The following is a 17,737-nucleotide window of genomic DNA, read 5'->3' on the forward strand; positions in this document are numbered from 1 at the left end:
AGCACGGCTCCCGCCCAGCGCCTGAAGACTCCGCCCTCCACAGATCCGTCCGTCCAAAGCCGGACAGCACACAGGGGCAGGAACGCGAGGTGCAGCGTAGCCACGCTTTCCCTTTCCGCCGCCGTGGCCCCAGCCCGGATCGGGCACACGTCCATCCGGAAGGTGACGCCAGCCGTCTGTTGCCACGGTGGGATTCTCGCTCTCGCCCAGGCCTGGCGGCCTCGCAATCTCCAGCCTCGGACCAAAGGCAGGCGCGCCGGTGCCGAGGCCTCGGCGGTCGCGCGCAGGGGGTCCCCTGATGGTAGACCCAGCGCCCTCCCCAGCAGCCTGGCAGCCAGCGTCCAGCTCCTCTCCTCCATCGGAGAAAGTCGGGCTCCGCCATTAGTGCGAAGCACGGTGTTGAGCGCGGACACAGGTGATGATGCGGCCGCCTCCCGCAGTCCTCGCTCCAGGAGATTCACGTGCGAGGGGGCGGCCGCCGGCAGCCACGCGACAGCAGCGTGTTCGAGCGCCCCTCGGACGTAACCGATTGACCACCGTACTAAGGGCACCCTCGTCCAGGCCCCAGCTATTCAACCAGGTCGACGGCGCCGTAGCCGTCAGACCCTGGTGATCACTCGAGCCACGCCACAGAGCTCACGCCTCAAAGCGGTTGGCTCTCCGGTCCTCGGCATCCGGCATCCGCAGTGATTTGGCGTAGCCAGGACACGTGAGATGCTGGCCTCAGTCATAACCGGAAAGCCTGTAAAAAAAAAACAATATGTGATTGACAAATGGAAATATATTGTATGCATAGAGTTGAGAAATCATGACGCACACTGCATTGTGACAGTAGATAGTTTAGTGTGATTGGCAAAGGAGGGACTTTTGTAATAAATCAATAAACAATTGAGGCATTGATTTGATTTTGTAGGTAGCTACCTACCCTTCTCATATGAATCTGGATGATTTGTACCATTAAGAAAAAAACATAGGCCTAGGATCGGGGGGGGGGGGGCATGTCCCCACTTTTCAGCTATGCTAATTTTTAAAGTAAAATATTTATTTTTCATTTAAATTCAAAACTAAGAGAAAGAAATTGTTCGGCAAGGTGAGAACTGAGATGAGCACGAAACTGCAAAGAATTTGTTCATAGGGGCATTGGGGTTCCCACAAAGTGACATTGAAGTTCTCTGCCCCCCCCCCCCCACACTTTACGTGAGGTTCCTGCGCCCATGGAAAAAAAAACACATTGCATTATGTGCATCAACACTTAACCCTTGCACTTAGGGAGGGCCACAAAGCCCACTATAAAGCCCACAAGACACCACCTGAAATCAAAGCATGACAAATGATAGCATGTAGGCACCTGACCTACTATAACCTACTGAACCAAACATACTCCATATATCAATATGTATGTGTAGGTAAAGTATGAATGGTAGGTTGATACCAAGGCTGTTTAGTAGGTTGTAGGCATGCTGAAAGGATGAAAGATGGGTATTTGTTCAAAAAATATCTGATCTACAGTTCATATAAATATGCAACATGGGGTCCAGACTGGAAAAAATACACGTTATGCCGAATATGTCCGGCGTAGTGGCGGGATTGCGCCGAAAATTTAAGCGCACGTCCGGCGTAACTTCGCATGCGCCGAATTCAGCGCATGGCGGCGGACGAATCTTTCGGTGCAGGGCGGTCGCATAATTTTTTGGCGAAAGACAGTCACCGAATTTATGTGGTACGCTGGTCAATCTAGCAGCAGATTCGCCCCGTGGGCAGCTCTGGAGAGGTTGCGGGACGAGACGTCCCCGCCCCGGTCGTCGCGTGCTCGAACTGGCGAGCCGCCCTGAGTCTACTCAGCGGAGGAACGGCCGCCCAGGTGACGCCTCAACCTTCGGCGTAGAGACAGACATGGAAAACCTTGTTGAACGTCGCCAAGCGTCGTTAAGCAATAGCAGTGGGTTCCTGCCCACTGCAGTATCGAGGGGAATGAGAGCGTGGACGATCTGGCAAAACTGGCGGCTGCCCTGCCCTCAAACGCCCGATCGCTGACCAGGGCGGTTCATTGTGCGGCCTCGCATCAGTGGCGCGACAACTGCTCAGAATCCCTATTCAAGCCACTCCTCGGGAGCACGCCGCCGCTCCCTCTCCCCGGAGAGGACCGAGAGGATGCCATTTCGGTGCACCAGATGAGGGCGGGCCACCGGGGCCGCTCGCTCCAATACGGCACCGAATCGGCTGCCTCCACTCCGCCACGTGCCATCAGTGCCCAGACAAGCGGTGCCCAGCGGCGCTCTGCACCGTGAGCCGAGAAGAGGCTGATGTGCCGGAGCACGTGCTGCTCCGCTGCCGGGCCCTCGCTGGCTCCCGCCGAGGTATTTGGTTTACGTGGAAATAAAAACTAATTCGGACGCTCAAACATGGGATAGCGTACAAAGCCCCGAAACACTCTGCCTGGTTGATATAGCCTTGATCAGTATATGTGCACATGTGCTTTATATGAAAAGGGCTTAATTTTCGCACAAATAGGCACCTAATTTTTGGCGCAAATCACTCAGAAATTTTAGCGCAAAATCGCTTGCGCCGAATTTCGGCGCAAGATGGTCTCACGGGCATCCGGGACCGGCGTAGTGTATGGATGTTTTCCAGTCTGGCATGGGGTTAGGTAAGGTTTGATTTTTGTTTTGTATTTGTATCACATGTAAATATCATATCTGGATTCAGGAAATCAAATAGTGCAAGAATGTACAAAATGTATGCCTGAAAAGTGAATCACTCTTTCTGAACATTTACCAAAAGTGGTAGTTTAGTACGCAAAGGTTAGGCTAGGGTAGATGATATTTTTTATCTTCACCATAGTTTACCTACACAGTAACCAAGAAATCCTCATCCAGACATAGGTAGGCATGGCAAATCGTCAAAAAGTTAATATTTTTCTGCTCATCAGCATTTGACCAAAATAAGGGTTATAGCATGTCTGGTTATTTCAGGTTATGTTAGGTTATATGTAGGTGAGGTTAAAACTTTAACAAGCTCTAAGACATAGGTATATACGGGCTTCATCTGAGATTAATATTGAGCTAGGGGTCTGGGTACCCACCTTCCTGTCAGGCCATGATACTTGACACACCATCCTGCTATCTGAGGTGGCCCAGGAACCAGCTCAAGCAATTACAATGAAAGTCAACAGTCGTGCTGGCATTAAACCATTCCCCATTAAAATATATCAAGTAATTTTAATGACGATAATTCCGCCACCACAAATCTTATGAAACACATGAGGGCTGTTCACGACGTCGGTTTATCCCGTTTAATAAACCGTAAACATGTTTATTTTTTGAAGGACCAATCAGCGTCGACCTGATCCTGACGTCACATCTCGTCAATGACGTCAGACCTCCGCCGTAAACCGTTTATGCGGTTGATGCCTCAGAGCATCAACATGGCGCGTAAACGCGTTTATGTGACAATGATGGCGATGTGCGGCAAACTCGTGAGGAGAGTTGTGAGTTAGGAAAATTGAATTCGGACAGTTCAGGGGCTGGTAGGTGGGTAAATGAGTTTCAAAATAACCCTGTACGGATTGCAGAGGACTGGAATGGGAGGTTTTATTATTTCATTGTAATTAAGACCTATTTTGAGCATCGTTCTCTGCTAACCAGCGTCTAGCGTCGTGGGTATTTTATGATGAAAACTGTCCTTATTCTTGCAATATGTCATGATATGGGACATATTTCCATCAGATTATCTTTTCTTTGCACCTTTTACAGTATCTTCTCAACTGCTTATTAGTTGTCACTGTTTAAGTAAACACTCGTGTTTCGTAAACGTAAACGCCGTGTGACGTCACAGCCGGGAACGTGCCCCGAGGGCAGTTTATATAAACCACATAAACCGACGTCGTGAACAGCCCTATGACCTTTGATATTCCGAAAAGAAATATCCAAAATGATTTAAAGCGAACGTGTTCTTACGCAGCTGTGACATAAGCTGCGCATACGAAAAACACCCGCTAGACCAATCGATGGCGAATAAACCTGTTGATGAAGAAATACTTGTCTCCCATTGGTCTGTGAACACAATCAGCAGGAAACGCAGCTTAAACTACAGTAAAATTTTGTAGGAAAATCAGCAGAAAGTAAGAAAAATGCAATTTAAACATATTTAGCCAATGAGTCTGGCCAATCTGTTGATATATTCCGATAGATATTGAGCACGATCAGTCATTTTGAAAGAATTACGGTCCGACTCTCTTTATTTTTAAAGCAATGACGCATAATATGATTATTGAAAAATTGACAAATATATTTTCTTGGAGGGAAAAGTGGGACTAGCGTTAAATTAAAGATCAAAATTAATATACTGATCGAGACCTCGCTTCCCAAGGTATTTATCAGTGCATTTTCGCATCGAATCTCTCTCAATCATGAACAAACTTGGGCAAAAACAGCAAGATTGCCTGTTTTGTCAATTCACACATTTTCATTTTTGGGGGCAATTTTAAAGTTGATGGCCAATGTTTTCAAAGTCAACATTTCCACAGGAAAAAAATGCAGCTATTTTTCTTCCAAATTCATTCATTTGTAGAGTCCGACTCTCTCTTGTTTTCTCGCAGTTTCCGTTGTGCTGTGAGAGAAACGATCATATGTATCATAAGCGTTTGGCTCACTTCAAGACGGCATAATTTTCACTTGCATTTTCTGCCGTGTGGAAGATCAGAGGGAGTCAGCTAATTTATGACAGAATGTGCTTAAAAAATGACTGGTGAATAATATCTTTTGTCAGTGTCCGACAAATATTTATATTTTAAATCACGCTCTTCAGCTGTCAAGTGAGCTCCAAATGGCCTAAATTGTCAGCTGTTTATCATCCTAGGTCAGCTCAAGGTCACAGACGTCAGCTGAAGAAAGTGGTGACCATTGGCCCTGTGTTGAGCGGACAAACCGGTGTTACCTAGTATTCTATGTACCGTGAGTCACTGGGGAGGGCTGTTCCCAGGGAGGTGGTTTGGCAGTGCGAACAGAATGTGCTCCGCCGGGCGCAGAGGGCTCCGTCCCGCCCACCAGTTACAGACAGCGCGCGCCGCCCCGTACAAGGTGTAATTATCGCTGGCTGCTCCCCGCGGCCTGTCGTTAGGGTTTGCGGCTAACGAGCCAGCGAGGATCCAGATGATTGATGACCCGGCCCTTTAAGAAGCACACCGAGGAAATGTTTCCCTTAGTGCTGATGTCACCGAAACGCTATGCGGATTATTGGCTTAAGAGGCGTGGGGGTGAAGAAATTAATTGCTTTTCCCTCAGCGGTAGCCAGTGACGACTAGCAGACTTATGGAAACGTGTTTTCTGGGAAGGCTCGACTGTACATAAGAGTGAAGGATTACCGCACACCGGTCCCGTTTTCCGCACGAGCGTAATTAGTTAGCATGGGGAGGGCACTCGCGTAACTCGCGTAACCGGCATACCGTTTATAAATACGGCGTTCATTATCCTCGTAATTACCAATAACACATTCGTTACTAACAGCCGCCTGCTATTACTTCTTCCATTTTATGCTGTCAGGAATTCGCCTACTCGCTCGTGTTTTCGTGTAGAATGTATCATCAAGTAAAGTCGATAATTGAGCTCTTGGATGCCAATCAAAGAAATCGACAGTTTTATTTTTCACCTGTTGAGTAATGCATTATGCTCTATTTGTGCAGGAACTGTGAATGTCGCCGTCTGCTTTTTTGTGTGTTCATCTAGTCACTTTCCCCCTGTTCCACCGCCATCGCAGAGGGTCGCGAGTGCGTCAACTGCGGGGCCACTTCGACCCCACTCTGGCGACGGGACGGCAACGGTCACTACCTCTGTAACGCCTGCGGCCTCTACTACAAAATGAACGGCCAGAACCGACCGCTCATCAAGCCCAAACAGCGCATGGTGAGTTGCGACCTAGCGGCGAGCTTGACCTGACCTGGTATTGCAGAGGCGCGCGAGTGCGTCAACTGCGGGGCCACCTCGACGCCGCTGTGGCGCAGGGACGGCACTGGACACTACCTGTGTAACGCCTGCGGCCTCTATCACAAAATGAACGGCCAGAACCGGCCACTAATAAAGCCGCGGCGCCGACTGGTGAGTGTCTGGGCCGTCCCTGGGCCGCCGCAGCTCTGTCCCTGGGCCGCCGCAGCTCTGTCCCTGCGCTGTCGCAGCTCGCTGCCACAGCTCTGTCCCTGCCGTCCCTGCGCTGCCGCAGCTCTCTGCCACAGCTCTGGCTTCCTGCGAGCTTTGGCCGCTCCCGAGCACTATTCACCCAGCTCGGCTACTGTGTTGTGGAGAACTGCTCGGGTGTGGTCCGTGTGCCTTACTGGGCTCGCTCAGCACGCCTTACTGCATGGTGCATGACAATGTTACGCTAGCCAGATCGATGAGAGTGTGCTGGCTAGTTAGTCACTGCTTGATACATTTCGGATACCATTTCATTGTGACCTGAATTTATTTACCAGGCTTGTGAGCCAAAAGTATTCGAGCAATCGTGCAAAACTTGTGGAGATTTCAATGCTACATCAAAGCGAGTGTGCAATAAAAAGTTAAGCTGGGATCACGTAGGGAGTGGCATTTCAAATCGGTGATTGGGTCAGCGTTTTTCACACCTCACGAAACGATCGCACTCGCGACCATCATAGCCCGCTTAGTGGCTCCATTCTGCCTCACCGGAATGATTTGGCCAGTATTGAGTGTGGGTCAGTGGAAGCATGACAACAAGACGGGTTCAGCCGTCATCTGCAGACTAGCTGCGCCCGGAACGTGTCTGGTTCAGCGACCTTCTCGCAGGAAGGTCGCTCCGACAGTCATCGGGTCATGGTCTCTCTGACCAGGGCGGCGACATGTCACTCAGACGTCTGATGTCAGTCTCCGCGACCACAGGACTTCCAGTTGACGTCGGCTCGGTTTGTTCAGAGGCGCATTTCAGCGTTTCATTTCCATAGTCCCAGCAGTTAATCCGACTGCTCTCCAGCCTGGCATGTGGTGGCCGGTGTGTCCCGTGGCGCACGTGACACGCGGTACGTGGGCGCACGTGGCACTGACTGGTCAGAGGAGCTCGTGTACCCGTGCCCGCTGCCAATTCCTCCGTGACATGTGTCAGCTAGGCTGAGGATAAATCATTGCGGAGACAGCCACCGGCCCTAACGACTCTCAACTATTCCAGAAATCTGAACTTTATTGTGGCCATTTGGGTTTTTGTGCGCGGTGCGGGGCGCGCCGGGGGCCGGTCCAGTGCGTCCTTTCATGCCCGCACTCATATGGTCGGTCTTTAAAATGGCATAAAGCGGCGCGCCCGGGCCCGGCCGGTCGGCGGCTAGTTTACGAGGGCGACTGCAGCGCGCGCCTGGCGGCCTTTCACGTTTATGTTGATCAGGCGGCGGCAGCCTCTCTCTGGGCTGTGTGTGATTAATGGTGGCTGTGGGAGCGGCTCCGGCCTCCGTCCGCGAGCCAGGGTGGAGTCCGGCTACCGGGGACGCAGTGGACGCAGTTAGGCACGGGGGCACGTGGTCACGGGGGACGTGCAGTGGACGCAGTTAGGCACGGGGGCACGTGGTCAAGGGGTGAGATGGTGGACACGTTAGGCACGGAGGAGACGCGGTCAAGAGGGGACGCGTTGGCCGATGGTTGATTATGTGGGCGGCAGATGCTTATAGGTACAAACACGCTAGCAGCAGTCTACGACCACCTGGATACGTTTGCCTTGTATTTCAATCGAAAGTCCTTACACAAATTACACCTTGGCTCTCATTTATGGCAGCATAGTTACACTTTGTATCGTTTTATTTGTTTCATTTTTAACCCGCGCCCCGTTGGGCTCTGCCGAGCAACGCGCCCGGTTGGGGGGGGGCCATTTTGGCCCCCCCTAAGATCTCGAGAACCACGCAACATAGCGACAAGCGGTAAACGGCGTTGGATAGCCCCAACGGGGAACTACCTTGTGACCCAATTTTATTGACCTAGGTCAAACCGATGACGTCACAGGTCAGGTCAAAGGTCCAATTTTCACCGTTTACAGGCACTTCAAGAAATGCGTTGTAAAATCGAGTAAAATGCATTTCTTTGAAAATCATCGATGGGGAAATGTTCTTCAAACACATATTTTGCTATTTGAGGTCACTGATACCAGGTCAGGTCACAGAGGTCAGGTCACGGGGGGGTCACAATATGAAAGTGTCGTGTGATACATGTTTTATGGTCCATTTTACATGACAAATGCGATTATATGGGTCAGGCAGCCTTTGGGGCCAGCTTAGATCACGTTTTGGTCAAGGTCAGGTCAAGGTCAGGTCAAGGTCAGGTCAAATTAGGTCAAATTTCAAAGTTAATATTTTTGCATAAAATGGGTATCGAGTCGATGCAGCTCGTCACGGGGAGTTCAATGGTGGTCTTTGTTTTGCCGTACGTGGTCTAAAATTGCTAAAAATTGAGTTCAAAAATTTGACGTCATCATTTTTGAACAGTTTTTTCGCTATAACTTGGCCAAAAAACGAGATATCGATCTGAAATTTGCTATGTATATAGAAGAGCGCTGGGACTATCACATATATTCCGGTTTTTTTTCGAAATTCGGGAAATTTTTGGATTTTTTCAAAGTTTTTCTAAAAAAATCAATTTTTTGAATTTTTTTTGGTCAAAAACCAAAAATTTTGAAAATCCGAGATAGCAGTTTTGTAGCGCCACTTTTTGTCTACAATACCATATAAAGAACTTTGAAATTGCTTGATAACTGTAGATTTGGTGAGCGTTTCAAGATTGCATGTTTTTTGCTCATTTTTGCTCGAACATGACCTCAGTTTGACCTCAATAACTCCTGACCTAAGGTGACCTAAGACTTGAAATTTGGTGTGAAGGTGTCAAATTGATGCCCGGGAAGGTACTGAAAATTTGGCGGCGCTGCGCGCCGCCGTTTTCTTGCTATTCAGGAAAAACCACAGGGGGGGGGCCAAAATGGCCCCCCCCCCCAACGGGGCGAGGGTTAAGGCAGCACCATTTCACCTAGCGATTGTTTCAATAATTAACATTGGGTCAGACTTAGAAACTACCTGTGATTTTGCAACGTTGATCGTCATTTGCACCTTCGTTTTTTCGCAATTCCCTACTGTGGCCCCGCCCGTGGCGTAGGGTCCTCGTACTTTCATCCGTTGCGAAATCGGACGGTCAGGGGGATGTTGACAGTTCACCCGAACTGCACCCGATCCTGGAGGGTGGCCCCCGGCCGACTATGTGCCGTGCTCGATCGATTGCAATCTGCTGTGTTATTTATGATTTAGAATCATGTGGCGCACGAGTGTTCCAAGGCATGTCGTGTTCCAATAGGTTTGGACGCAGCTAGAAAGAAATGACAATGATGTATTTATAAATGTTATCGCCGCATGCATACATGCATGTGGCCTGCAACATGAGCCGACCACGTCCCAGGCGGCTGTGGTCTGAGGTCTGAGCGGAGAACTTATCGAGCGGCCGAGACGCTAACTTTTACCGAATGTGCTGGCTCTCGTTCAAGTTGTATTCATTAGACGGCGTACTTCATTCATAATGTTCACAGGACATGTTTTATTTGAACAGCACAAATGCCCCATTTCTAAAGTGAGATCGTGTTTCCAAGAGGCGGGCTGGCAGACGTGGCGCGTCGCCCCGGAGTGAAATAATAATTTACAGGTGTCGGCCCGTGGACGGTCGTACAGCGCCGCCCACCCGGGGGGCGCCCGTAACCGAGACGGCCGCGCCGCCCGACCACCTTCTACGGCGGTAAATGGATCCGTAAACGTACCCGAGAGCTGTGGGGCGGTCACTCAGTCCGACCGGCGCGCCGGAATTGGCCTGGGCGACATTGGCCGGCGCGATACTCGGCCTCAATTCAAACTGTATTATACTAAGCCATACGGCACCGTGCCGTACCGTACCGTGGCAAACCCCTGACAATCGCTGAGCACCGTGTGTGCAACGCCGCGCCGTTACCTGCTCCTCTGCGTCATCCTGCCTCTCCTTCACGGCAGTTGAATCCCCGTGCCGTCGCGTCCCAGCCTGGCCTCCTGATTAACCGGCCGGGCGCGGCAGCCCCGGGTGGGCCCACGACCCCCGCGGGGACCTGCCGCCGCCCGCGCCCCACGCTCTCTGTTTCCCGCAAACCGGCGATTAAACGACTCGTATTTCTCACCAATTAATTACCCGGGTGAGGGCGCAGGGATGATTTATCCGAGTCTTGTCCGGCTATGATGCGCTGGTATGCAGCGATCCATCTTGTCCGGCGATACGGGCGTTCCGACGGACCCTGAGCGTCCCTGGGCGTCCCGACGGACCCTGGGCGTCCCCTGGGCGTCCCCCGGGCGTCCCTGAGCGTCCCCTAATGTCGATGATGTGAGGGATGGTGTCCCAATCCGTACACGGCGACTTTATGCGCCTCAAGACTGCTTCTTAATATGAAGAGTTGCTTGATACTGAGTGGCTGGAGCAAAATACATTTCATCTTGAACCATATGCACGTTTATGCATTTTTGGATTTTAAACTTATTTGTTTGCAAGTCGGTGTGGTTTTTTGACTTATGAGCCGCAAAGAGCTGGACCATCGGAGTATCACTAGCTTGTAAAAATGCTCAAGAGAACGATAAAGGGATGACTGATCGATACATTTTGAATCAGAAGTATTGACAGCCAATGGTCTAGTGCATGATGCTGATGTAAACCAAAATTAATGACTCCTGTGATACAGACCCCTGTATGGCGACTGTATCAATATTGCTTCACAAAAATTGTCAGATCGTGCTCACTTCCACAATAGCGTATGGAGTATCCTCGCCGCATGCATCACACTGCATCCAGCGAGGCGCGACTATTACAAGTCGCTGTATGTGACGTCACAGCTCGGCTATATGACGTCACGGCCCAGTCACGTCAGCGCCGTCACATTATGGCTCCCAGTGCGCCGCTCGTCACGTGTAGGCATGGCGGCCGCGCGTCGTCATGCGCCGTTTTTGTCTCAATGCGCCAGTTTTTACCCGGCGCCACTGGACGCTGCGCCACTGTCGCCGCTGGTGACATCGGTGGCGCGGCGGTGTCGACCAGACCCGTTCCGGTCAGTGAGGGGTGGCTCAGGGGTGACTGTGTCCCAGGCGGGGCCGGGTCGTGTCGACCTCGCTGTGCCCATTAGACCGGGGGCGGACGCCGCTGTTCGAGCCCTCCCCCGATCCTATCTGCTCGGTCAGATATGTCAGCCGAAATCGGCACTGTGCTCGCACATCCAGCCTCAGCAGCTCGGTACGGCTGGCGCCGATGTGTTCGCAGATGCACCCAGCTTGTGGCGGCCGCAACACGGTGTTCCAGTAAGGCTAATTATCCTCGGCCACATTCATACTGTGATTAATGCCAGCTGAGGGTCAACGTCCCTGAAGAGCTTCATATTTTACGACCTGTAACTGCAAAACGTTTTACCTTCTTGAATTACAGGCGCGCTTTTTATTCGTTTCATTCTCTCTGACAGTCAGCACCTTGAGCATCTCACGAGCAGGTCTATTGAGGCCGCCCCCGCCCCGCCGCCGCCCCGTGTCTGTGCGCCGTTCCTCAGCGCGGCCCGGCGGCGCAGTCGCGCGGTGCGTAGCCGGGTAGCCGGCTGCAGGGCCGGCTGCAGCAGCGCAGGTGGCTGCTAGTTAGTGGAGACTACATTCCTGCCGGAGATCTGTGCCGGGGAGGGTGCCGCCGCCCACGGGTTCACCGGAGATGAAACACGGGTCAATTATGTGGCCGCGCCGCGCGCAGAGCAAACCTCCTCCTCTCCGAGACCTCAGCACCGAGCACTGCGCCAGTCAGTCGGCAGGCAGTGGATGAAACACGGGCCCATTACGGCCGATAGCCCGCGGCGGCGAACAGTTCGTTTTGCCGGCCAAGGTGCCACTGTCGCCCGCGGACTCGCCTCGCAAACACACCGCTCATTTAAACGGTAGCTCTCGGCAGAGCGCCGGCCCAATTTGCAATTAATAACCGGCGACGGCGCGCGCTTCTAGCATAACATCGGTAAATGGAACGGGCCGCCGGGCTGCGGCGCGTCTAATGACGGCTGCCGGGCGGCGGTGGGCGGCGAGCCGTCCTCTCCGCGCCGGCCGGCAGCAGTCCGGCGCGGCGCCGTGTCAGTTTTAACATTTATTGGCCATTTACCATGCGGACAGTGGCGGCCGAGCGGCCGGGCGCCGGTTACGGCCCCGGTAAACAGCGCCGTTCCCAGCCACCGGAGCTGCTGGTCAGCGGTCGGGGGGGGGGGGGTGGGGGGGGGGGGTGACTGGGCTACTGGTCAGTGGGGACATGGAGCTTCTGGTCATAGTTCAGTGACGACACGAAGCCGCGGCATTTCTACAGGACAGTGTCCGGGGAGGGGTTATAGAGCGGGCGGCTCTTTGGACGGCCACTTGACGCTGGGACGGTTGTCAGGATTTACCCCAGTGCGTACCCCTCTCGTCAGGGCCGACCATAGCGCCTGGCCTCCCGCCGGCGCCAGTCAGCCCTTTGATCCAGTGATTGCGAATGGCGTTGTTTGGGTGCGTATCATGAGGTGGCCTGTGCGAGTTGCCGGCGCGCGGCGGGGCGCCCCTCATTGACAGCGCGCCGGAGCCTGTGTCCCGGCGCTGTCCAGGTCTGCGCGCCATTGTGGCCGGCCCGGTTCACACACTTGTCGAGCCCGGTGCCGGCGGCACGCCATTGTCGGACGGTGATCAGTGCCGGACAGGTGAGCGGCGCACGGACTGTTTGTGCCGCAATGTGCGCCAACCGGAGAAAGATGGAGTGGCCGCCGGCTGCGCGTCCGTCGCCGGCGCCCGTTCACGCAGCGCACTGGTAGCCGTGTGCGCCCACTTAGCCTGGTTTATTGGGCAGTCAGCCGACCCTCCCCGCCGTGCAGACAATGTCACTCTGCAATTTATATCAATGTGCTCTCCATGGGGGAGCGCGCCCATTGGCACTAAAGTGGCATTATTCGTGAGCGGTTCATACCGCGCGACATTAGCATACAAACACTGCTGTCTCAAGTACCATATCTTTCGTTATGGCGATCTGGCCTGTCAATTAGGTGTATATATTGGTATTGCACTGCGGACCGGCGCGCCGAGTCGACTGCTAATCATGCGGCCGGGCCGGCCGGCGCGCTCGTTTGAGCCACCGTCGCGTCGGCCGCGGCGCCGAGCTCGTTTTGACGTCGGCCAACATACGAGAGCGGCGCGGCCGGCGGCTGAGTTACGGCCCACGACCGGTCGGCCGCGGCGCAAATACTGCACACGGCCACTCGGTAATGTTTAATTATGCACAGTCCGTGTCAGGGAGGACGGGCTCCGACCTCTGGCGGAATTTATCTACGCACCGACCGCGATTGTTAGAGCTGCAGGACGCCATGCTGACGTGTTAACTCCGCGCCGCTCCTATCGACTTCATAAGGGCAGCTCTGATATTGGCAGACTGTATATTGACGGAGGGGCGGCAATCTGCTGACCTAGGCTAACACCCCATATAACCCGATCTCTATTTAACCTTTGCTGAGTGGTGTATCCCTACATAATAACCTGTGCTGACGCCAGTCGATCTGCGTTCCCAGTCGGCCGCGAGACGAGCCGGCACGTCCTGCTCCAACTGCAAGACGTCGACGACGACTCTGTGGCGGCGGAACGGCCAGGGCGAGCCGGTCTGCAACGCCTGTGGCCTCTACTACAAACTGCACAACGTGAGTACCCACGCCTCCTCGCAGTCTGCCGGACTCTCCTCCTAATCACAGCCCAGTGGCTCCTCACCTCTCCCTTCCCTGCAGCCGTCCACTTCGTGAGCGCCAATCGACTATCGTCTCGTCGCCTCCCCTTTCCGACGACCCGCGTCGACTCCGACACTCGGCCGAACGGCCGGCGACGCTTCCTGTCTTCCTTCCGTCGGGGACGCGTGCTGGCGGGAACTCGGAAACAGTCCGGAAACGGACCGGAAACGGGCCGCGGCGCCCGCGCGAACGATGGGTTAATGATGTTGGCGACGATTGGTCCCGTGTCCGGGGAGGATATCCGTGACGACTGGTTCCGTGTCCGGGGAGGATATCCGTGACGACTGTTTCCGTGTCGAAGGATGTCCGTGACGACTGGTTCCGTGTCCGAAGGATTTCCGTGATGACTGTGTCCGTGTCGAAGGATTTCCGTGACAACTGGTCCCGTGATGATTGGTCTCGTTTTGACGGACGCTCGTCCAGCGCCATTGAATGCGGTGCAGTCCATGACAATACAGGATCCGTAGTCTGAGCTGAGGTCAGGGCAATGTTGAAGGCCCCGTGCGACCTTCAGTCAGACTGCCTAATAGAAAAAGTTCCTGAGTTCCTTTTGGGCTGGTGATTGGCTAACTCATTACAGAAACAAAGTAAGGAATGTGTTGACGTGTTGGTTGCATGATTACATGTTTATGCTGCTGGATGTCATTTGCCTGTTGAATTTTGGTACCAATTAGACGCTGCAAACTGCATTATTGTGGTCGTCTTACTCATCTCGGCAAGGAATAGCTTAAACGCATATTTCCTTTTTGGCATTCCTCTACGGTGATGTACTCTTCTTGCTATTTTAAGCCGTGTTAATCAGCATAAATATTAGTTTGTTGCATCAAGCATTATAATCCCTCTAAAGAGCGGCAGGTTGCATGTCTCATCAATAATGCCACGTGTACTTTACACAAACAAATTTTATACTCCTCAGACTCCAAACTTGTGGTTATGATGCCGTTTTAGCTTACATTTAGACGGATTATGCAGTGACTCATTTCTCTTCAAAGCATGCCTCTCGTTATTTTTCTCGTCGCTCGGCAAATCACACCGGAGTGCACTGGAGTGTGTTGGCGATCAGAGAGGCCGGCCGGTCGTTGTGTGAGCTCACGGCTCGTGCTCGTCAGGTCACGAACGGTGTGCGCCAGCCGCCGCGCGCTGCCCTGCACACACTAATGGCGCGTGGGCCCCGAAAACGCCGCATCACGGCCGCGCCGTAACAAGCCTCTATCTGTCTGAATTCATCGATCACTGTGCGGCGGCGGCGGCGTTCGTGGCGCGGCGCGCAGCGTCCGGCCGGGTCGGCGGCGCCGCTCTCAGACACGCACCGGTCGCCCTCCGGTGCGCCATCAGATACCGCTCACCTGGCTCGGGTGCTCTGAATATTATCAGATCCGTTAATTTGTGGCCATTGATAGGGGCTCCGATGCCGGTCGGATAGACCGAGGTTCAGAGCGGAGGAGTGCTCTGGGCCCGGGGATGGATCCCAGACCGGTGACCCCGCCGCGCCGGTTACCCTGTGTGACCTCAGCTGACCTTCAATGCTTGCGGTGGCATGGGGTCAGACCCACCTGGCCCGCCTTTGGAATAAATTCATGTCGTTATTCAGATTTAGTAAAGCATGGATATTGGATATGGAATTTGTCAAAGCCTCGAAGCGTATTCCATATTCCTAGCTAAATACCTATTGTTGTTACATTCTTTGAACATGAGTGTTAATTTTTTGTACGTCTCGTTTTGAATTTAAAACGACGACTGCATGATTGGAGGCCAGTTGTGATCCGAGTAGGCGCCTGAGGAGGGTCTGTCGTCTGTTGTACTCCGAACTAACCCTCCCCCCCCCCAGCCGACACCAAATCAGAGCAGCCTCGTGTGGCGCCGGCCCGACTCAAAATGGCCGCCGCTGCCATATATGGTGTCCGTCCGTGTGTGTCGGCCACCGTCGGTCAGTTCCGGCCCCCCCCTCCCCCCGACATCCCCCTCCAGCTGCTGACCCGCCCCGCATGACCGACATGAATCGCTAATGCCGTCTGGCCGCCTGTCCATCCGTCACTCGGCTCCTGCCCGTCACACTCGGACACAAACACGGACACAGAAAGGGGCAGGTGAGATTTCACTTTTTAGGCTTTGTCTTTATTCTCGGGCCACTGTGACAGAATCAGTTCGTTCGTGACCAGACGATGCCGGGTTTCACCGCGATTGCTGGAGGACTGCCCGGCACCCGCACCTGGCGGCCGACAGCACGCGCCGAGCGCTCTCTCTCCCTCCCTCCTCCCTCTGCCGCAGTTGGGGAGGGCTCTGCTCGTGGCGGCGCGCCCGATTCGGCCTCAGATAAAGTTCCAGCGCATCTGCGTGCTGCGCCGCCCCTAATGACTTTCACTTCCAATAAGGCGGAACTTCTGGGCGCCGGTCGCCGCCCGCGGCGCCACACGCGACCCTCCTGAATGATTCTCGGTCGATCCTTCTGCTGGTTTGTGACCGCCTAATAAATCCTCGCAATTACACAAACCCTCAGCATCAACAATCCGGTGTCATCCTTACTGGCTGAACCTTAAGACGGTAAAGGCATGTCTGAAACGGTCACAATTCTTGGCCCCAGCCAGCTGCCTGTCACAGAGCTTCATACACCAAGCGATTTGGCTGTGGTAGACTGACAGCGTGACAGCCCGTCCGTCTGACAGCGTGACAGCGTGACAGCGCACCTATTCCACCGACGGGTAATGTCTGGTGACTGGCCTCTGAGGCCCAGCCGCTCCTGTTCGGACAGGACAGCCGCTGTGTCACAGCCGCGCTCCCAGCGGACAGCGGACAGCTCTGCGGCATGTCCGCGTGTCCCGGCGAGACGGCGCCGGACACGAGACGTCACACCGGACAGCCGGACAGGCTCGGGACACGCGCAGTACAGGGATGTCTCCGCTCAGAACACATGTGCAGTGCAGGGTCGTGCATATGAACGCACGCGGCGAGGACAAACGTCGTGCGGTTCAAATGATTGGTGGAAAGAAAAGAGTGCTTGTCATGGGAGATCTTCACGACTGGACCATATGGCATCGCACCATGCAGCTGATAGTTTGGCCCTGCGGAGTGTTCCAAGGCGTGACATATCAGTTTTCTGTTCCTCATTTCTCCCTCCGATGTCGATGTCATGTCGTGAGCTCGGATACCGTCCCCACCTGGCCAGTTGTCGGGTGGCGCGGCTCCGTGCCGTCGTGTCAAACAGAGGTGGCGGGACGGCCGGCGCCGGCGCGCGCCCCGCCGCTGTTGTCTTAGTCACGGGAGAAGGTGACGGCGACGACCGCTCCCTGTCGGCGACGACGGCCGTCGGCGGCGACGTGTTGTCGTTGTTGGTGGCGCCGGCGGCGGCGGCGAGTGCTCTTAGCGCGTCTGTGAGCAAACAAACTGACTGTCGTCCGTCTCTGTTACGGCTCGGACGAGCGCCGGGCGTCACCGGCGGCTGGCCGACCGACCGCGCCCGGCCGCCGTGAGCCGCTTTGGGAAGTCGTGGTCCGGGTGACCAGCACTGCCCTCCGCCCAGACGTTCAGCGCCGACCCCTGCCGGCCGGGGCTCTCAGTAGGTACAGCTCATTGCATAATTATGTTTTATTTCTCGCAGTAACCAGTGACCAGGAATGGTAGGCTGTGCCGTATCACACATACTGCTGTCGCTGTGACCCTTCGCTTATCATGGGCAGCAGACACGATTAATTACGTGATAAGCTGCACCGGCTAGCGTTCAGTAAGCTGTAAGGTTGGGAGGAGTGGAGCATCATTTTGTAGTGCACTGTTCTGCGGCAGCCGGTCAGCCGGCCGGCTCGTGCCCGGTCAGAGGGCTACAGACGGTCCAGGTGCGCGCTGTCTGACGTCCCTAAGCCGCGGCATTTTTACCAGGAACGGGCAGATTTGGACGGCTAAACGGTGCTCTAGATCAGGGGTCGGCAAATGGTGGGGCATGGGGGTAATGGAGCCCTTT

The 17,737-nt window shown here is 54.1% G+C and overlaps 1 protein-coding gene across 3 annotated transcripts in view; it reads left to right on the top strand.

Annotated features, from left to right (window-relative positions):
• Positions 1-17,737, top strand: part of LOC122379257 (GATA-binding factor C-like) — a 78,488-nt gene that overhangs the window by 42,002 nt on the left and 18,749 nt on the right. For all 3 annotated transcript variants that reach the window (XM_043361414.1, XM_043361325.1, XM_043361659.1), the window contains exons 4-5: positions 5,755-5,900; positions 13,576-13,701. In XM_043361414.1, the coding sequence (XP_043217349.1) occupies positions 5,755-5,900; positions 13,576-13,701 (272 nt within the window). The remainder of the gene's footprint in view (positions 1-5,754; positions 5,901-13,575; positions 13,702-17,737) is intronic.

The sequence above is a fragment of the Amphibalanus amphitrite genome, unplaced genomic scaffold, assembly GCF_019059575.1.
Source record: "Amphibalanus amphitrite isolate SeventyFive unplaced genomic scaffold, NRLGWU_Aamphi_draft 000000F_arrow, whole genome shotgun sequence".
In the NCBI taxonomy this organism is placed as follows: domain Eukaryota; kingdom Metazoa; phylum Arthropoda; class Thecostraca; order Balanomorpha; family Balanidae; genus Amphibalanus; species Amphibalanus amphitrite.